This window comes from Sus scrofa, chromosome 6 (assembly GCF_000003025.6).
Source record: "Sus scrofa isolate TJ Tabasco breed Duroc chromosome 6, Sscrofa11.1, whole genome shotgun sequence".
NCBI lineage: Eukaryota > Metazoa > Chordata > Mammalia > Artiodactyla > Suidae > Sus > Sus scrofa.
Window position 1 is genome coordinate 145810163 of NC_010448.4, and position 22290 is coordinate 145832452.

Below are 22290 nucleotides of genomic sequence, written 5' to 3' on the forward strand. Positions count from 1 at the left end.
CATAGTGAAAGGGTAAGAATGACGTCTCCGTAGTAGGATTAGTGCTGAGGAAATGAAAGGAGATAATGTATTAGCTCCTCACTATACTTCAGAATATGCTTCATCCTGTTGAAATTAAGTTACTCCAAGAATCGCTTTGAAATAACTTTTGAATGAAAGGTATATGCTTTTCCAAAACGCACTGCAAATTCAAAACAATGTTGCATTTGATAGCTTCCCAGCTTTCAGAATTTTTCTCCTCATGGAAGACCCATTTCGGGAAGGAGAATCACACATACCTGCTGCTCTTGGTGAGTGATGAAGACGATGAGAGGTAAGTGGTTAGGGTGAGGGGGGGGCAGCCTCCATAATGGCCTCTGTGTTGCCTGATTGCTTGGAAGCCGTTCATTTGCTGTTGAAGTAACAAGTTCCAATAGAGGACCTATTCTGAATATTTTGTTTGAGAGCCCCAGTTTCTAACTTTGAAATATATCAAAATAATTATCATTTAAGTGTCTTTGTTAGTAAAACATAATCTTCCCTAATGTGTTGTTAAAACTAGTTTTGTGTTCTTGTTACCTTTGAATTTGTATTTACTCTTCATCAATAAAATAAGGGTTGGAATTCCCATTGTGGTGCAGTGGAAACGAATCCGACTAGGAACCATGGGGTTGCGGGTTCGATCCCTGGCCTCACTCAGTGGGTTAAGGATCTGGCATTGCTGTGGCTTTGGCGTAGGCCGGCAGCAACAGCTCCGACTGGACCCCTAGCCTGGGAACTTCCAAATGCCTCGGGTGCAGCCTTAAAAAAGAGAATGAAATAAAATAAAATAAAATAAAAGTAAAATAAGGGTGATATCTCCTTCTTCGAATTGCTTCTGATTCTAGCTGATTTCCTAACTTGCTTTGAAAGGGAAGAAGTAAATGACAATTATGCAAGTAGGAATCTTAGTTTAGTTTTTGGATATGAGAACAGTGATTTTTTAAATCACAGGACTAGGATTTATGTCAGATTATTATTGTAATTTTTTTTCAAAAAGTTAAATTTAAGCTAACAATTATTTTAAGATAATAAAAAAAACCTCTTACACTTAAGTATTGGAAATAGCAGCCAAAAATGACTTAGGATCAGAGGCAAAATTTATAGAGGTTAATTATTCTTCCAACTTTACTTCTGATGTGTGCTGAGATTGCTACTCCTTCATGTTTCCCATGTGTAAAAGAGAGAGATTGTATTTGTAATCCGCAAAGATCCATTGAAAAATGGAATTTTGAATAAGTGCATTAATACACTCTGGGAGTAGAACAATTTGGTTTCAGAATTCTAATGTAAACCTGTTCCAGTTCTTCTGGACACACACATACCTAACCACAGGTATTCATGTATGTTTCAATCTCGTAGAAACCCCTTAAGAAGAAAAGTCTATTACATAAGTTAATTGACCTCTGCATTGGATCATTTGTTTGGTTTTCTTCCCAAATGGCAGTTTAAAAATGCTATGAAAGTATTAAAAATTCATTCATCTTTTTAAGGAGAGCAAATACAATACGTACCAAGAGCGAAAAAGGTACTTATTACCCTTTGATCCACTGTAAACCTCTGGAAGAAAACAACCAGAGACTTCTTATAGCAGGACAAATTAAAGTGGACACAAACTGAAAATGCTTGATAATTAAAGAATGGTTAGCCAACCCAGAATTATAAACTAACAAAATATTATGCAGCCATTTAAAACGATAAGACAAAGATTATGCAAATGCATCACAAAAATTGTTTAAAACAATGCTAAATGCATTTTTGTGTATTTATTGATAACAAAAATGCAAAAATGATGTATTTATATGATATTGAAGAGAAGAATTCAGGAAACAATGTACTAAGTAGCTGGTCTACACTGCATATGACATTCTTTTGAGGAGACAATTTTGGGGGTAGTCTCTGGAATAGTAAAAAATGGTGCTGCAGTCGGTGTTATTATTTAAGTTGGCTTGCTCTTTTTCTCTTTTATTCTTTTTCCTGACGCACAACACAGTGATTCAATATTGCCATACATTCTACATAATCACCATGATAGATTTAGTTGTCATCCTTCCTCTTTCTTAAAAAAAAAAAAATATCGTCCCCAAAGATGACCTAAACCCTGCGCTTGTCCATTTTTCGCCCCTTTTATGTCCCAAAGTAAATGTGTTTTTTATCCCTCCTGATAAATATCATGAAGCTGTTTCTTCAATAATTGAGTCTGTTAATAGACATTTAGTCACTCACTCTTTGGGGCGGCCGTGAGGTTCCTTCCGCCTGAACTCATGACTACTTAGAGAAGACACACTGCCCTTTTTCTTCAGTAAATGAGTCGTTCTGTCTTTAGCAATGTCTGACGTCATCATAACCTAAGGAGGAACACTTTAGTAAAAATACTGGACAAAAGATCTGAAAACATTTTAGTAGAACACAGAGACGCATTCTAAGTAAGGTACACAGATACTTTAAAAAGAAGTTTTTTTTTGAATAGGGAAGTGGGGTTTCCTTAAGAGTGATTTTTAGTATATGTTATTATTCTGGTCCCTATAACTGGAAATAGGATAACACTGATAACTTTTACTTATGCAACAGCATGCTTAATTCACATAAGCAGATGGTAAGCTACAACGAAATATTTGACTGCAGAAGAGGTTAAAGTCACTGAGAAAAGATAGCTATATGTAGCTATTATCCTATTCCAGAAAGCAGTATTTTTATTGACTCTCCCAAATTTAATCTTTATGAAAGTTTGCTAATTAATATTTGTTGTTGTTGCAATTATTTTAAAAATTTAAATAAACTGCTTCTGCAAAGGGTATTTTTTTTCAAGCAACAGTGATTTACTTTGTAAAGAGTAAACAGAACTTAACCTTTAATGAAGGAATTTATTGGAAAACCTACCTCTTTTCACAAATGCTTGTGACTGTAATGGGACTGGACTTTGCAGAACTCAGATTATAACTCTACTGCCCTAGCTGCCTATATACAATGCCTTTAGACATCCCCTTAAATGATTTCATAATCTGTAAATCTGAGAGCCCTAACAGGAAGATGTGCTAGACACTAAGAGAACTGCCTGGCTTTAAAGAGCTGGCAGGTGTGTGGGTAGGGCAGATAAGTACACACCTAAAACGCCAGTGTGATCAGAGTCAGGGCAGACCGAAGCCAAGGGTACTGGGGCACACAAATACAGCAGTGTGTTAGGAAGAGAGGCAGTGATGGGTGTGTGTGTGTGTGTGTGTAATTGTGTACCTGGGTATGAGTGTGTACACAAATGTGAGCTTCTCTGTGTGAGCACGTGTCTCTCTGTGGGCATGTGCTTCTGTGTATGAGCATTGACTGTGTCCCCATGAGTGTACGAGGCTGTGTGTATGAGGATCTGTGTACAGGAATGCAAGTGTGTGCCCCTGTGAGCATCTCTTTGTGTGTGCACCTGCGTGTATGAGTGATTATCTGTGTACCTGAGCGCGTGCCTTTGTGTGTCTGTGTATGCACCTTTGTGTGCGATGTCTGTGCACTGAGCTTGCTTCAGTGGGTCATTCAGGTTCCGATCTTAAAGCGACACAGACAGACCTCGGTCTGCTCACCTGTTTCCACGCAGGCCAGAAATGGGACATAGGGGTCCGGAGGGGCTGTGGCTCTGGTGTCGCCAGACTAACTTCAGGGAGACTACTCAGAACTCACGCTGCTCAGGACCCGACCGGCCGGCCAGCTCTGCACTGGGCATCGCCCTAAAGTCCAGACACGTGGGCGGTCAGGGAACCAAAGGCCGGGACCTGCTTCCAGTTCCCAAACTTGAGGCTACCTTTTTCTTATTTGTTGGAGTGAGGAGGAATAAGGCACCAGAGAGGGAGGTCGTGACCAAGGCAGGCAGGCCATTTCTCAACATGGGACCCTCTTCCTCAGCCCTAGCGACCTTCAAACTTGTCTTTGGCCTTGGTCTCTCTCTCTCTCTCACTTCTCTGCTCCTGCCAGACGTGCTGCGGAGAGGGCGCACTTACCTAAGGCAGGGCTGGAGCTGCAGGCGCGTCTCTGCCCGGGGACCTCTCAGAACAAGGGCTCTTCCTCTTCTGGGACCGGCGCGGGGCGGCGCTCTCGCCTCCCCGGGTTTCACTCTGCTCGGGACGTCGGTGCACTCCCATTGGACTCCGCGACACGTCTCCAAGGAGACCTTCTCAAACAGAGTCAATGGCCCGCCCTAGGCGCACCAAATCGTTGCATGGTCCTCTGAGCCACCTAAGGACCTCATCTGTCACTGCCCAGAGGGGGCCGCCCTGAGCCCGGCTGTGCCCTGGGATGGCCGGAAGCCGAAGGAGAAATGGATTCATCCTATAGCCAGGGGGACATCTGAGACTCAAGATGCAGCCCTGAGAGGCTTCATCAGTTCCTGTTGCTGCAGATGTCGGGGGCAAGAGTGCGAAATGCTGCCAGTGCCGAGGACAGGAAACCCGAGGCACAGAAAGAAAGTCAAGCAACCCTTTTCCTTCCCCTTTCCCTGACGCTGCTGCTTTTCCATCCCATCCCGTCCCGCCCCTCCTTCCCGCCCTTGGGTGGCACAGATAGCTGATAAGAGGGATAATCTACTGAGAGCTCATATTTACCAGATTCTGGCAAACAGTGTTAGTCTTATCTGGTCGTCCCAACACCACTTTCAAGAAAGAGCTGTTCTTCCTTTACCATTTAGAGAATAGAGATTCTAACATGTTGAATAATATGCCCAGGGCCCCTGTGGTCTCAGAGGCTTATCTCTTGTGCATTAAAAACTTTGACTTTCCTTGACACTTGCCTTGAAACCACTCTTCCTAGTCCTTAAAATTTAAGAGGATTTGGAATGGCAGCTCTTTGGAGTTGGGAACTTGACATAACTAAAAAGTCCTACCCCCCTTAATAACTCTCCCTTTTCTAACCTCAGCCCCTCCCCCAACTTAAAGCAAACAGAAAGGAACCCTGAAGGGACCCTCACATAGGGGACAATCACCGGAGGTAAAAATAAGATGGTGCCTCTAAGCACCTAGCCTGGCTCAGGTCCGCTGATGGATGCTCAGTGCGGTTAGAATTGGCTGTCAAAAGCAATACATCAGGACAACAGGAGAGCATAGGGGTTACGATAGTGCTGGGGAGAGAACATTAACATTTTTCTGGCTTATCTTATCTCCTGTTTTTAGAAAAAAAAAAAGAACAGGAAAGGATTGTTGATTACTAGGTACTAGGTAGGAACTGCTAGGTGACTGATAAATATTATCTCATTTGATCTATTCGCTGGCCCTGTGATTAAGGGATATGAACTCCATTTTTTTTATGCTAAGGAAATGATGAATCATTGAGTAACTTGCTCAAGACTATAGTTAAATTATAGAGATGAGATTTATCCAACTCTAAAGTGCTTGCACTGTGCCAGACTTTTTGCCCGCCGTGCTCACCTTAGATATGTAATGAAAATTTTCCAGAAATGTGGTAGAATTTTAAGAGGCTGGTAATAAAAGAGGTTCACAACTCGGTTCATTTTTATGTTTTTCATTTATTTTCCAGGAAAAAAAAATCACATTTAAATAACAACTTAGATATTTCATCTTGTTCTCACATATAATTAAACTTTGTCCAGAAATGGGAACCCTAGTTGCAGTAATGTGCCACGGTAAATAATTGCATATTCAGGATTTTGTGAAATGGGTGATTGGGAAAATTATGAAGGAAAAAAACATTTGTAAAAAAATCATTATTTACCAAAAAAAGATATATACACCTTTTCTAACCTATAAGGCAAGTAACATTAAAATGTTCTCATGATTTTCTTTACTGAATCAATATTACACATTCATCTCACCATTGCTCAACAGAGAGCTTTGGGCAGTTCTGTGAAGGAACAGGCCCTTGCTTCTTTTGCTGGTTTTTTCTTGAGCACAGCACAGAAGCAGTAAAGATTTCATCACAGACAAAGCAATAATGGCTATGAGAATAAAGGATTCTCTGTTGAATTACACATGTAGGAAAAAGAGCCAGCCATCAACATTTTAACTAATTTTTAAAAGTGTACTCGAGTATTTTCGTCCACAATTCTTTTTATAAATATTTAATGCTCAATATATTTTGTGAAAATATGTACTCCACCCCAGGTCAAAAAGACATTGTTTCTTTTTTGCTACAAAGATCATGGACAACTCTAAATAAAAGGTGCTACCAACTCAAAGTATACATTAATAGCATTTTCCTAAAGAAAGACAATTGGCTGAATTTTATTACCTTTAGAAACACAGCAAAATTTCTCTGAACTTCTTTTCCTAGTTTCTCTCCTTGTTAAAGTGCAAAAAAACCCCAAAAAACAAAAAAACAAAAACTGAAACCCACAATGCCTTACACTGCCACTTAGGAGGGATGAAGATTAAATTTTGATCGTCTCTTTCATACAGATCTTTCCCTATACAAAGTGAAAAAAAATTTTTTTTGAATATTGAAACCCAACGCTATTCTTACAGTTTAAAAAGCCAATTCTATAAATGACTGCTTGGCCTGTCATAAGCCCTGCTCATAGATTAACATATCATCATACCAACACTTGACTTTTTAAAGAACACTTAATTATTCGGTGGCAATGTTTCCACAGAGAAAGAGATCAAACGGGAGTCAGTCCCTCTCATGCATATCCATTTAACAAAGCAAGAACTAAATACTGACCTGAAAAATCACAGCTATCAAATTGATCATCCTAGCATCTCATAAGGAAAAGAAACAACTTTGGACTTTGGGAAGATAATCCTAGTGGTAGTCGTTAGGTGTGTTATTTACAATATCTTAGGAGTTCTCATTGTGGCTCAGCGGGTTATGAGCCCAACTAGTATCCATGAGGAGGTGGGTTCAATCTCTGGCCTCACTCATTGGGTTAAGGATCCAGTGTTGGAGTGAGCTGTGGTGTGGGTCTCAGACGTGGCTCAGCTCCTGCATTTCCACGGTGTAGGCTGGCAGCTGCAGTTTTGATTCAACCCCTAGTCTGGGAACTTCCATATGCTACAAGTGTGGCCCTAAAAAGAAAAAAATTTTTTTAGGGTAACGATGTGTGAATAACATTAAAAATTTGTTTTGCCAAAAAAGAAAAGAAAATGCCAATGGAATAATACTGAATAAGTGACATGGAGTTAATGTTTGCAGGCTGTACTCATTCAATGGAATAATCTAAAATGATAAATGGCTTGTTATCCATCAACTGATTCACAAACTATGAATGAACTAAAAATTGAACTATATTTAGGGAAATGTACAGTGATTCAGCTTTATTCTTTTCTATCTGATAACAGACAGTTTACCCAGGAATATTTATTTATTTATTTATTTATGTTTTTCTTTTTAGGGCCCCACCCATGGCACATGGAAATTCTCAGGCTAGGGGTCGAATTGGAGCTACAGCTGCCGACCTACACCACAGCCATAAGCAACAGGGGATCTGTGCCGTGTCTGCAACCTGCACCACAGCTCACGGCAATGCCAGATCCTTAACCCATCGAGTAGGGCCAGGGATTGAACCTGTGTCCTCATGGATACTAGTTGGGTTTGTTACCACTAAGCCACAACAGGAACTCCTACCCAGGAATTTTTACAAAAACTTTGCTGATTTATTTGTTTTTTATAAAAAGATTGATTTGCAAAATAAAGCAAAGCAAAAAAGAACTATCTGATGCTCATTAATAGAGTAAAACCTTCAAAATCTAATCCAAACAGTGCGTTTCTCTCAGATTTAACTGAATTTTAAAGTGTACTTTCTAACAAGATTATGTAAAAAAAGTGTCAGCATCAGTCTATCATGATTCAATTTCTTAAAATGTTCAAAGTATTATAAAGATTGTTCACTAGTATTAATTCCATTCTGCAAAGAATTTCGACCATCTGCCACAGATAGCAGCCTGATGTGCTGGTCATAGGTGCAGATCTTAAAAATAAATATTAAAATATTAAAACAATGTCATTGTTTTGTTTTGAATATTTTAGGTGATTAAGTTAAATTCATTAAGATATACTAATGACATTTAAAGTAGATACTAGTTTATTTAAAGTGGCAGATATTCCTCTTAGAGTTCAAACAAAAACCCAGAAGCATCTTTCCAAAGCATTCCTGGTTATATTGTCTGAAGTCGCTGAAAGCTATGTAAACTGTGTTAAAAGAAAACTTTTCTTAAGTTTCTTCGAGGTGTGTTTAGAAAAAAAATGTTTTCCTGATCCAAAAGCTTCTTCAGTTTCATTAAAATGCTAACATTTATTGTCAATGCCCAAGAAGTGGGGAGCATGGGTAGGATCATTTGGTCTCAGATCGCAGTGAATATTTCCCAGAACCAGTGGTCCTGAACATGACTTGGAAAAGACTGGAATACAGGTGAATGCAGTAGAAGTATCCTTTACTTATTTTCATTCACCAATTAAGGGACACATAAACATATATTTGCTTTTCATTGGAACATCTTTTGTTTTGTGTTTTTTTTTTTGGCCACACTCAAAGCAGGTGGAACTTCCTGGGTCAGGGATCAAACCCGAGCCTCAGTTACAACTTCAGCAACACCAGATCCTTAACCTGCTGTGCCACAGAGAACTTCCAAAACATCTTTTCTTATAAGGTTAAAGATGTATTTAAAACAGGCAACGTGCTACCCTAGGGATAGAAGGAGACAATTAGCAATAAATCAAAGGAAAAATGGAATTTGGAGAAGAACTGATCACACCCATGGTGAATGTGAACAAGGATGTGACTTTCTCTCCTAGAAATACTCATTTTGGGTAGAAATCAGATATTAAACCTGAGGGATAATCGAGAGGTCTGGCGCTGGTCAACTCAATAGACTCTCAAATTTGACATTCTTTCAAGGACATTTGGATTCAGTTAGGTATTACAAATGCAGCTCTGGCCTAAAGAAGATGCCAGAACATCAAAGCAAGAGAAATGCTAGTGGGTTTGTTGTTTGTTTTTAATATTTGGAGACTTAAACATTGCACTCCTATCTCATGTTCCCTCTGTACATTCTATGGACAAAAGGTGATGCGATGGCAGCCATATTTGATTCATGAATGAGCAAATGGTATTTAAATACTGCTTGCCAAAGAAAAAATGGAAGGATCAGGAAAATACAATAAAAACCAGAGAGAAGTTCACGCAGTAAAGGGGGTGGGGTGGGTCATCAGAAAAGCCTCTTTAACTAGTATAAGGACTGATTTGTTCAATCATATCAACAATTTAATTTGACTCATTTTAAGGAAACATGCTGACAGATTAACTTTTACAGCAATGTTAAGAGATCACCTCCATTTTGATATCATAAAAATTATGCTTCCATTTAAAAAAAACCTGCTTGATCAGAAAACCATGTAGCAAAACGAATACATTTAGATTGAATGGTATATGCTTCAATGCATAATCTTTTGGGAAAAAGAAAGTTTAAGCAAATGAACAAGTGAACAAACCAGAAATATATCTCTGTAATAGATATCTGCACATTTCACTCTGTCATTCAACTTTAACTGACAGACTGTTTTTTTGAGAAAAAAATGCACAGATGAAAACGATTGGTGCAACCCTTTTGAAATGATACTAGTCCAGGCTTCTGAAGCGTTCAGTTCAAAAGCCTGCAAAATAAACAGTCTAAACCCACAAGGTAGATGTCTGTGTTCCTTGCAAGGAAGGAGCCATTTTTTAGGACGTTGTATTTGGAAGGAATGACAGCTTACAACTGCCTTACTTCTTTTAATCTTTTAAGACATTGATGAAAAGGACAGAACTGTGAAAATGAGAGAATGCATTTCAGTCCACTTTGAGACTGAAATAGCATAGCAGAACTCTAAGGAAAAGAGGGAATTTCCTAGAGAAATCACCCCCTAATGAGTCCCCCCTCTTTAAGATTAGAGGAAGCTAAAGAGACTGAATGAAAAAATAAGCTTACTAGAAAAATGGTATTCAAGGGATAATTTAATGTCAAAAATCTGATAAAATGTCAGACCTAGAAAGTATTTGAGAGATCTACTAGGGCAGTGAGTCTCAAATTTCGGGTGCTTGTTAAAATACATATTCCTAAACCCCATCCCTACAGATTTATTCATTCAGTATGAATTTATTGATGTCTAACTCTCTTCTAGGCTCTGGGAATGTAGTGGTGACTAAACCAAATTCATTGCCTGTGTTAAATAAATGATACTACAAGTAGTCCACAAATCATGCTCTGAGAAACATACCCTTTTCCAACAATTTTGCTTTTGGAACTATCCTTCTTTTGATATTAATTTTTCATAGCACCTTTTAACTGGATGTTCAATGGAATATGTGTAATAAAATGAAACAGAAGAGTTCATTCCGCAGAATGAACATATAAAACAGGTCAAGGGCTTCCACTGCCATCAAGACAATGGGGTTACTTCTAGCTGCCCTATACTTTGAGCAAATTAATTAATCCATCTAAGCCTCAATGTCACCATTTGTAAAACAGGAATTAAAAAGAATATCTACAATTTGGGGGTTGATATAAAGATTAAATGAGTTAATAGCTACAGCGACTGGCCCACGGTAAGCACTCAAGTGAATATCAATTCTTATTGTATATCAACTACTGATTGTACAAGCTTCTTTGTAAAGCCTCCGAGGTTGGATCTTTCTGAGTCGGGTAGAATGATGGAAACTTCTGAGGTGGGAGAAGCTTTATAGATCACTGATGTGTTATTATGCTTGCGTTTGGAGTGGATAGGCAATGGGATCATGCTGTATGGCACAGGGAACTATATCCAATCAATCGTCATGGATCAGAGTGGAGCATAATGTGAGAAAAAGGATGTTTATAAATGGGTCACTTTGCTGTACAGCAGAAATTGGCAGAACACTGTAAATCAACTACAATAAAAAATGTAAATGGAAGTACCAGTTAAATAAAATATTATCTTGAGTTTTTTGTACAATAGAAAAAATAATGTACAACCTAAAAAAATAATAATAAAGATGAGAACCTGAAAAGGGCTATGATTTGTCCCAGGTCACAGAGCAGGAATCAGTGGTAGAGCTAATGCAGTTACTACGATTCTTTGCAAATGGAAACATAAGGAATTATGGCCTCAAACACTTTGTAGATTGAGATTGAGTAAAAATACATAAAACAAAAATAAAACAATTGTAGTTTGACTTTCTAGGGGGAGGGTTCCTCTCAATTCCCTCAAAACTATTTGAAATGTGGACATTCTTTCTTTACAGGTGAAATGTATTCCCACATACCATACAGTAAATTTTCATTTTGGCTATAGGTGTAAGGAAGAATGGAGCTTTAAAAATAATAACAAATTTCATTCTTTGGAATTGAATGTTCCAATTATGATAAAATTCAGACTAATTCATAACAAGTAATTTATTTTTAAAAAACACAAAAATGAATTTATTTGAAAAAACATTTTCCATGTTGCCAAAATAAAGCAGTATCATTCATACTTTCCATCTTGTTAGAGTAGAATCTTTTAAAATCAGAAGTCTAGGGAAATGGTGTTCTGATTAATGGGAATCCTTTGTTTATATTTTAACCCTGGTATTGAAAATCTTAATATCTACTAGTCAATTTTGTTTTGTTTTAGGAATTCAAAATGAATCTGTCTTAATGTTTCTTTTAGAATTGTATTGTCTAGGATCATTTTTCCTAACACGAATTCTTATCATACAGTACTGTGGATATAGGAGTAACAGGATATTATAAACTACAAGATTAAAAAAAACCCCACTAAAACCTAAATACCTGATGTGAGTTTATTGTGTTATTATTTGACCTATTTTCTGAAAGAAGACAGGGTATATAATATCTACTGAGATTTTTCTGGTTATTCAATAATAATAATTATTATAAAAATTAATAACTTCGAAATCACCAACTTCCATTCTGTTTCATAAAGACCAATTATGGAATCAGAGGATATCTTCATAGTTTCAAATTTAGTTCCTAGAAACATTTGAATAATGTTAGAGATCATTGCAATTTATCGTTTGAATTATATTTTATAATATCAACAAAATTATTCTTTGGAAAGAAAAACACTGTATTTAATTACTAATTTGCCCTAGAACTATTTAAAATAAAATAAAATTATAATAAGCAAGACATGAGCACCAGTAATATTTACACGTTTTTATTTTTATTTATTTTTTTGTCTTTTTGCCTTTTCTAGGGCCGCTCCTGCAGCATATGTAGGTTCCCAGGCTAGGGGTCTAATCAGACCTGCAGCGTCTGCGACCTACACCACAGCTCTTGGCAACACCGGATCCTTAACCCACTGAGCAAGGCCAGGGATGGAACCTGCAACCTCATGGTTCCTAGTCAGATTCGTTAACCACTGAGCCACGATGGGAACTCCCAATATTTACACACTTTTAATATGTGATTTGTGTTAATATTTAATATGGTTTTTTATGAACCCATTTCTTAAAAACATGTTTTTATATTCATATGCTGGATAATTCTCAATTTTCTGCTTCTTACTCTCCATCTCTTCATTGGATTCAGTGTTTGAACTATTCCCGTGCTTCATGGGATTTAAAAGTTTGCATTTTCTACTTTGGTTTCAAAATCAAATTGATCTTTACTTAAAATGAGTCTATTAGTTATTTGCTCAAAAAACTTCAATACCAGACTGTTTGGGGAGCCAATCGAGAATTCGTTTGAAGAGTAAGAATTCTTCTAAGGTAAAACCGGGCATTTGAACATTCTCTTGATAGCAAGCACTGATTGAGAAGTACAAATATTAATTTTAAAAGTTCCACTATGAACAATTGCCAGTCACGATCTCATTTTAAAAGTAAGACTTAGAAAATTTAATTTGATTCTAAAATTTAAAGGGGCTAAATTTTCTTTGTCGAATATGAGTGAATGTAAAATAAAATTTAGTAACTAGTGATAAATATAATAATAAATAATTACAGTTATTTAATAGTATAATCTAGACTAAGAATTAGTTTTTCTGTTTAGGTTCGATGATTAAAAGATGAATCACATGTTCAGATTGGAATGGAAGAAGGTTTTACAACTGGGACCCCTGAAGAAATGCTTCATCATTCTGAATTTTCATATTATGAGGCCAGACTGAGTAATTACCGTTTTTATTATACCTTGCAACAATGAAATCATAACATACATTTTTAATAACTCTCTTTTTGACTCCCCAAGAATGGCAAAGATTTATAGTTACATACAATGAATCTCATCCAAAAGGAAATTTATTGCACAATAATATGGTTAGAATTTCATTTATAAAGCTTGTTTTTTTTTTCGTTCTCAAATGATATAAATAATGACAATTAAAATTCTCCATCTGGATTTAAATAGGGGACTAAAAATCATTTTTTCTGGGATTTTTAGACTCAATGTTTTGATTCCTTTGGGTAACGAGAAAGATACTTAGTACCATTCTCCAGGCTGGATGGGACAGCCTCTGTTTAGAGTTGTAGTGCAGAAGTTGTTAACCGGCTCAACTATGGAAATTCTTGAAATTTTAAAATCACAGTTTTGGTTTTGGTCTGATCATTCAGTAATCTCCCACCTTGGCTAGACTGTGGAGAGATGGGGAAGTAGTTAAGACTTCAATGTCTTCTTTCCTCTTGTTTATAATTTCATATACTTAAACTTTAAATATGAATTGCTTTCCCTTTTTACACAAGTTATAAAAATAAGAGGCCTTGTTTACACAGTTTGCATTTTTATGAAATTTGCGGTTTGAAAAAAAAGCTTTTTAAAAAGTGGTAATTAATGCTTTTCTTTGAATATGCTGCAACCTTAGCATTTTTTTTTTTTTGTCTGAAATAGTTTCTGAATTTAACCCACTAAACATGTGAAGATAGAATTTGTATTTAGCACTAGAGTAAAACATACTAAGGACTGAAGAAAAGGACTTTTTTTTTTTCCTGGTTCCACTTAATTCTCTTTGTGCGTGGCACCCCCGTTATGACAGCGATCAATATTATATTTAAATTTTATATATTGACAAAATGCAATCTACCTCTGTAAGCATTGTGCCATTCAACAGGACTACTATTAAATTTACATACCACAGTTTAAATTACATCCATTTCAGGAATGGTAAAATGCTAAAACTCAAAGTATCTAACTGCCTTACTGGAATGAGTACAATTTACAAATACAATAATTACATTTTAAAACCATTAACAATATTACACCTAGAAGTAAATACTGTAGGACTGGTCGTCAAGGTATTGTGTGAGGGAAATCTGTGCTGAAAGTCAATGACATTTCTAGCAGATATATCCCAAGTGCAGATTTTGGTTTGTTTTCACCAAACCAAAATTAAAACCTGTTTCTCATACAACAGTTCTCCATTATCGGAATCCTCCAAATCCTTGCATAAGATTTATTAGTTATCTGCCAAGTATTTTCCTGCAAGAAAAAAATAGCATATCCGTAAGTTACCTGTTAGGTCCATAATGTGGTCATGATATAGGTAACGTTTTATTTTTTCTGCCTACTTCTAGAAGCCAAATACGACATGCTTGAGCGATATAATACTAACAGAAAATACATACAGTTTTTTAAGTTTTCAGTTTTCCAGACCAGCTAGCTGCCTTTTCACATTTCCATATATGAACTCTTTGCAGATATTTGGGTTTGGCCCAGAATAGGTTGGAAGATTTGTTCCTGGATGTGAGAATCCAACTCGTTATAGGAAGAGTAACCATACAATTACTTTCCAACCTGGGTCATTTTTGATAGTGCAAGGGGTGTAATTAATAATTACATCAGTAATTCAGGCATAAAACCCAGGACATTTCCCAAGAAATCATTGACAAATATAATCACTTTAATGTTGGGGAATCTCCCACAATGAACTCCGGAGTGTCCCAAAAACCTATCTCATGACCACACTCAGCTCAAGGGCAACCAGTTCTGATCTCTGGCCTCGATTTTTTAAGGTTGCTATTAAAGTGAAAGATGGAACCTCTCAAATCTCAGCTAAGGCTGACAAGTCTAAAATCTATGAAGACTTGCTGAAGAAAAACACTTTTCAGGCAGGAGATATTAAAACAAAAAGAGCATTTATCTTGTTTACTAATATAACAAAAGTAGGATTTACTCCATTAACTTCCATGTCAACGTCTATAAAATGGGATTGACTGGTTTGTCTCATAGAAGAAATAGCTATAGTCATGATAAATAGACAAGGCCTTCCTAATTTCTCATTTCCATATCACTGTCCTATTATTCCATTTAGCAATTGGTTTGCTTTTTGATTGTGATAAGAAATGGGAGTTGGGAATGAGGAAGAGGAGGAGAAAGATCAGAAAATCACAACAGATTCCCTCTTAAGGATGAGCTGTTAGTGCAGCATTATTTTTTGCAAATGAAACTTACAAGAGACCCCCTTACCTGCAGCAAATCTTTTCTTGATGAGTGAAAATCTATACCCTGCTCCAACAAGTTCAATGTCACAGCCAGAAAGGGTGCTTCCTTCACTTGTAAACTGCACAACCAATGGGGAAGGTTTGCTTGGGCCTTCAGATAACTGAAATCTTGCCAATAAAGAACCCACCCCTACAAAAAAAGTATTGTTACGAGATAACCATCAACACAACATTCAGGATATAATTTTGGAAATTATATTCAAAGTTAATGGGCAAAGTCAAACTTACTAGAAAATAGTATGTGTTTGAGTGACAAAATGGTAAAGAATAACAATTTATCATTAAATATTACTCATGACTGGAGTTCCCGCTGTGGCTCAGCGGGTTAAGAACCCAACAGAGTGTCCATGAGGATGCAGGTGCGACCCCTGACCTTGCTCAGCGGGTAAGGATCCTGTATGCCACAAGGTGCGGTGTAGGTTGCTGATGCAGCTCGGATCCAGTGTTGCCGTGGCTGTGGTATAGACTGAAGCAGCAGCTCTGAATTGACCCCTAGCCCGGGTACTTCCATATGCTGCAGGTGTGGCCATAAGAAGAAAAAAAATACTACTCATGACTTTTTTTTGCACACTGATTAAAATGTAATGCAGCCAAACAGTACTTCAAAATTTGGGAGAATGCTGCCCGGAAGGCAATATTTTCCAGGTTATGATTAATAGCAGATGAAAGTGAAAAATATTTAAACCATCAGGGAGTGTGAGGTCTGATACAGAATGGAAACATGCCTCATTAAGAGCTCTTTGGTGCTTAAGGTATGGTTCTGTTTGATGTGGGTTCTTGGGCAGAAAAGAGGAAGCAGTGAAGAACTATTTGCTGTTATTGGTTAAAATAAGTATATACCTTAATGAACTGAAATATTTTACTTGCTTTTAGTGCTAGGTATATGTTGGTTAATAGTTTTCTAATATCTGAAGGTTATTTCAGCTTTATATATTAAATAAAACAAGCCTGTGATTACATTACCTCCATTTTCTGACTTCTGAGAAATATCGGGAATCTTCCACAATATTCTTTGTTGTTCAGCATTCCTAAAAATAAAAGTGGTAAAAGACTTTTGCGTATGCAAGAGTTTTTGTTTGGTGGCTGTTGTATTTTTCCAGAATGTTAATCAAAATTATCTTAAAGATTTAAGCTACAATTTAAGCATTGTCTGTCTTTATCTACCTACTCAGCTGTCCCTTCCTCCTCTAATTCCCCTCCCTCCCTCCATCTATCCATCCATCCATACATAAATTCTCTCCTTTCCCTTTCCTTATTGTAACTAGTCACAACACTCTTGTTGGAGAAATAAACATTTAGAGGACAATGCAGTTTAAAACATTAAAAAATATATATCTACTGAACAAAAATAGATGGGATGTATTAGTTGAACAATTAATTTAGGTAATTTAAATTGAACCTGTCATATGGCTGACATTCTTTTTTTTCTCTCTCAATGTTTTACTTTCTGCTTCTACCAATCATATTGAAAAACTATAGTATTTTTCCTTAGAAGAATAAGCTCTTAACAGCCACTCTTGGTTGTCAGTGTTTATTCTGTTTCTGTCCGTATCTTCTCTAGCATGTCTTTTTAGAGTCCAGAGGCTGTAAAAGAAAACTCAGTCTCCCCTGCTGCTTTGGGGCTGTGTTCTGCTGGCCAGCAGCCTAACTGAGGCGTGAGCATCTTGCTAAACAGTGTCCCCATCGTCTCAGTTTTGTAGTTGTTGAGAAGCACTTTATGCGGTGCCTGTAGGAGTTTCTCATCCTTGGATTCTCATGAGGGTGGGTTCTTGAATTCAAACGCTCCACTGACAGGATTCTGATTTCTTTCCTTCCTGGTTGGGGCCAAGGTGGCGGCTCCCCTGGTGGGCCAGTTCTGCAGTGTTCTGGGAAACATCCCAGGAGATCCAGGCTCAAGCTTGCTGCTCTTTTACTGTGTGAAGATCTAAAGCCCTGAGTTAAGTCATTTTCCTTTGAAATAGCTATCGAAGTTTTTATTTTCTGCCCTGAACCCTGACACCCAGACCTGCTGGGATCTCTTCCTGGAGGAAACCCACATGGTAAGAAGTCTGTGGTCCTTTTGCCCAGCAGGGGCCCTTTGCAGAAAATGAAGGGGACTAGTGGCTCCTTACCAGACTGCTGGTGGGAGCACCGCCTGGAGCTTGGTCACCCCTCCGTCTACAGGAACCAGGAACTGCACGTTGTTGAGGGCCACAGCCGTGGTCATTGCGTCTGTGTTGTACTTGTAATCTATGCGCAGGTCGGTGCTTGCCGGCTCACACCGCCAGTTCACTGCCAGGTTCAGAGGCGTGGACTGAATGCCCTGGGCCGACACCTTGCCAAAGACAGGAGAGAGAATAATTAAGGCTTGACCACGAATCTGAAACAAAACCAGAAGCTGTGATTCTCTTCCATTGGGATATTCTTAGATACAAAAATATCATAGTGCTGTTTATGCTGCTCACAAAAGAGCACTCAGTAAAGAAAAAAAAAAATCACCATGAATGGTGGCATGTGAGAGACAGCTGAGTGCTTCAAGTAGACTGTTACAGATTAAAACCATAAAGTCAATGGTGAAAATCTCTATAGCACTTCAGAGTTTACAATGTACTTTATGTCAATGAGTAAGCTGGTAGCACACTGGTTAGGAGCTGAGGCCAAGAAGGCAGATGTTCCTGGATGTGAGTTCTTTTTTTCTTTCTGTGTTTTTTAAAAAGTTGAAGTATAGATATAGTAATTCATAATTTTTAAAAGTTATACTTAATTTTTTTTTTTTTATCTTTTGGGGCTGTACCTGCAGCATATGGAGATTCCCAGGCTAGGGGGCAAACTGGAACTGCAGCTTCTGGCCTACGCCACAGCCATAGCAACTCCAGATCCAAGCCGCATGTGCCACCTACACCGAAGCTTATGGCAACACCAGATCCTTAACCCACTGAGCGGGGCCAGGGCTCGACCCCTGAATCCTCATGGATACTAGTTGGGCTCGTTGCTGCTGAGCCACAGTGGGAACTCCATAAAGGCTATACTTCACTTATAATTACTATAAAGCATCGGCTGTATTCCCAGCATTGTATAATACTATACCTTTTTTAATACCTAATAGTTTGTACCTCTTAATCCTCTAAGCCTATGTTGCCCCCCTTTCCCCCTCCCCTCTAGAAACCACTAGTTTGTTCTCTATACCCATGAGTCAGTTTCTTTCTTTCTTTCTTTTTTTTTTTTTTTTTTTGTCTTTTTGCCATTTCTTGGGCCGCTCCCGCAGCATATGGAGGTTCCCAGGCTAGGGGTCTCATCGGAGCCATAGCCACTGGCCTACGCCAGAGCCACAGCAACGCGGGATCCGAGCAACGTCTGACCTACACCACAGCTCATGGCAACGCCGGATCGTTAACCCCCTGAGCAAGGCCAGGGATCGAACCCGCAACTTCATGGTTCCTAGTCGGATGTGTTAACCACTGCGCCACGACAGGAACTCCAGTTTCTTTTTTGATATATTTACTACTTTGTTGTATTTTTAACTTATAAGTGATATGATACAGTTCTGTCTAACGTAATTCACTTAGAATAGTACCCTCCAAGTCCACCCATGTTGCTGCAAATGGCAAAATTTCATTCATTTTTATGGCTGAGTAGTATTCTACTGTATCTATACACCACATCTTCTTTATCCATTCATCTGTTGATAGGCACTTAGGTTGCTTCCGTATCTTGGCTTTTGTAAATAGTGCTGCTATGACTATCGGGGTACATGTATCTTTTCAAATTAGTGTTCTTGTTTTTTCAGATATATCTGGCTGTGAGTTCTGATTGCCACTTCCAAGCTGAGTGATCTTGGGCCAGTCACTGAACCTCTCTGTCCCTCAGTTATTTCCTCATCTGCCAAATGAAAACAACAATAACAATAATATTTACACCTACAGATGCTAGGAAGATTAAAGGAGATGTTTATATGAAAGAGTCATTGTAGCGCCTAGCACATAGGAAGGAACTAATGTTTTAATACATATTACTTAGTAATATCATCACATTTGCTCCTCACGAATCAGTGAGTTAGGCAAAGCAAGTTGCTATTACTTGAGATGTGCCAAAGCAAGGACATGAACCCAGGTTGTCTGACTGGCAGTGCTGCATTGTAATGTCTACTGCCAATTCTAGTTAGAATCTACTGTGAATGCGACCAAGGAAAAGCCAGGTTTGAACAATCAACAAAAAGTTATATAAAGACAATAATAACAACTTGAATCCTGGGTCTGCAGTGACAAATTTGCAATGTTATTATTTCTGTGTACCTGTCAAGTACACACACACTGTAGGGGTCAAGTGGGTGGGGTCTGTGCCCTTGCACGTTTATTCATGAAGTATGAGTTTTGCTGATTTTCAAGCATACAAACTGCTCTTTACTGGCCTCGCAATGCCTGAGCATATGGACACCACGGGGAAGGCTCCTGAAGGCAGGCTGTGCTTACAAGGTTAGCATGGCTGCTGCAGAAACAAACCCAGAAATGGATTCTTTTATAAAATGACAGACATGGCTTTCAATGACATAATTTTACTTAGATAACCATTATAATAAAAGTTTTAAAACTTTATAATAAACTCCACAATAAGCCTTATAATCAAGTTTTTTCCTTTTCTTTTCTTTTTTTCTCACAGCTGCACCTGCGGCACATGGAAATTCTTGGGTCAGGGGCTGAGTCGGAGGTGCTGCTCCAGCCTATATCACAGGTACGGCAATACCAGATCCAAGCAACATCTGCGACCTATGCCACAGCTTGTGGCAACAGGGGATCCTTAACTCACTGAGCGAGACCAGGGGTCAAACCTGCATCCTCACAGACACTAAATTGGGTTCTTAACCCACTGAGCCACAATGGGAGCTCCAATAATACAGTTTTTAAAATTTAAATATTTTTCACAACACAGTCCTCTGCAGACGAGCTTTTATTTAGAAGTCTGTTATTTAAGATAGCTCAAAAGCCCAGCAGCCTCACACTCCCCGCCCTGTCTGTGTACTCTGTTCTGAGCAGGAGGTCTCAACTTCACAGCAGTTCCTACGCTCCACGAGAAGTTTTATGGATGTATGATTGTCCTGGTTACTGCGATGCTACCGGGGGCCAGAAAGTAGACACACTGTGATTTGAGGGCTATCTCACAAAACCATGCCTCCCACAGAATCCCTTGCATTGTTTTTTTGTTTGTTTTTTGTCTTTTTTGTCTTTTCTAGGGCTGCTCCTGCAGCACATGGCGGTTCCCAGGCTAGGGGTCCAATCGGAGCTGTAGTCACCGGCCTACGCCAGAGCCACAGCAACGCGGGATCCGAGCCGCGTCTGCAACCTACACCACAGCTCCCGGCAACGCCGGATTCTTAACCCACTGAGCAAGGGCAGGGATCAAACCCACAACCTCATGGTTCCTAGTCGGATTCGTTAACCACTGCGCCACGACAGGAACTCCAGAATCCCCTGCATTGTTGAAAAACAATAACAACAACACAACTACACAACAACAAAAGGGATTCCTCCATTTGTTTCTGCTGTGCCACAACGGGAACTCCATTTTTTTTTTTTTGCTCTGAGGGATGGCAGGCCTAGGGCTACTTGTAGCTCACAAAGTATTTCAAAATATGCTAGGTTGCTAGCTCCTTACAACCTATGAAATACCTACGTGGGAATCTTTTTATCTTTTTTTCTTTCCTTTTCTTTATGGCTGCACCTGCGGCACATGGAGGTTCCCAGGCTAGGGGTTCAATCGGAGCTGCAGCTGCTGGCCTACACCACAGCCACAGCAACACCAGATCTGAGCCTCCCCTGCGACTTACACCACAGCTCACAGCAACGCTGGACTCCTAACCCACCAAGCAAGGCCAGGGATCGACCCTGCAACCTCGTGGTTCCTAGTCGCCATGACGGGAACCCCGTTTTTTATCTTTATTTACAGATGAGGAAACTGAGGCTCAGTGCCCAAGGTGAGTGGACGGTAGGAAGCTGACTTAATTCCAGAATTCAGTCGCTTGCTTACATTTTAATACTTTTCACCAAGCTCAGAAGCCATAGGTGAATTCTGTCTACTTTCAAGGTTTTGTTATCATGTCCAAAGCTTAGGTAATACTATTCTTACCTGGAAAACATATTCATTTGCATTTCTGTGAAATGTACCATCACATAGACACTTCATGTTCAATAGTTTCTTTACAATATAAATCAGTGGTTTTCAATCGATAGGGTGGATTATATTCACTTGGAGGACTTGTAAAAATACATATATCTCAGTCGCACTCTGAACCAATTAAATCAGAATCTCTGGGAGTGTTAGGGCCCAGAAGGTATCCCTGTCTCTCTCTCTATTTCTAGCCTCTCCCCCTCCGCATCCCCATCTCTATTGTCTATAAATAGATTTTTATTACAGATGTCTATTTCTCTCTGTATTGATCCATAATTAGCACTAGTTCAGAACCAGCACTTGTTTATAACTTCCCTGGTGATTGCAAAGTGCACTCATGTTTGAGATGCACTGATTTTTAAAAAATTAATTTTATTGCTTTAGTAGAGTCTTATTTTATTTAAATTAAAAAAATTAAAGTATGGTTAATTTACAGTGTTGTGTAATTTCTGTTGTGTAATTTCTGCTGTACAGCAAAATCATTCATATATACATATATATATATTCTTTCTTTTTTGTTTTTGTCTTTTTGCCATTTCTTGGGCCGCTCCTGTGGCATATGGAGGTTCCCAGGCTAGGGGTCCAATCGGAGCTGTAGCCGCCAGCCTACACCAGAGCCACAGCAATGCGGGATCCAAGCCGCGTCTGCGACCTACATCACAGCTCACGGCAACGCCGGATCGTTAACCCACTGAGCAAGGACAGGGATCGAACCTGCAACCTCATGGTTCCTAGTCAGATTCGTTAAC

At 38.7% G+C, this 22290-nt stretch overlaps 2 protein-coding genes across 25 annotated transcripts in view; both read right to left on the minus strand.

The window, feature by feature from the left end:
* TCTEX1D1 (Tctex1 domain containing 1) overlaps nucleotides 1–4493 on the minus strand; it is a 28986-nt gene extending 24493 nt beyond the window's left edge. Inside the window, exons 1-3 of one of the 2 annotated variants that reach the window (XM_021093440.1) lie at nucleotides 3999–4493; nucleotides 3585–3728; nucleotides 2245–2366 (exon numbers count right to left, since the gene is read on the minus strand). In XM_021093440.1, the coding sequence (XP_020949099.1) occupies nucleotides 2245–2366; nucleotides 3585–3614 (152 nt within the window). In that variant the 5' untranslated portion in view covers nucleotides 3615–3728; nucleotides 3999–4493. The remainder of the gene's footprint in view (nucleotides 1–2244; nucleotides 2367–3584; nucleotides 3729–3998) is intronic. The other variant, NM_001243355.1, reaches the window with a different exon arrangement.
* The window catches only part of SGIP1 (SH3 domain GRB2 like endophilin interacting protein 1), a 235964-nt gene continuing 219169 nt past the window's right edge, over nucleotides 5496–22290 (minus strand). For all 23 annotated transcript variants that reach the window (XM_021096515.1, XM_021096519.1, XM_021096517.1 and 20 more), the window contains 4 exons: nucleotides 17512–17714; nucleotides 16364–16428; nucleotides 15366–15530; nucleotides 5496–14378 (listed from right to left, as the gene is read on the minus strand). In XM_021096515.1, the coding sequence (XP_020952174.1) occupies nucleotides 14356–14378; nucleotides 15366–15530; nucleotides 16364–16428; nucleotides 17512–17714 (456 nt within the window). In that variant the 3' untranslated portion in view covers nucleotides 5496–14355. The remainder of the gene's footprint in view (nucleotides 14379–15365; nucleotides 15531–16363; nucleotides 16429–17511; nucleotides 17715–22290) is intronic.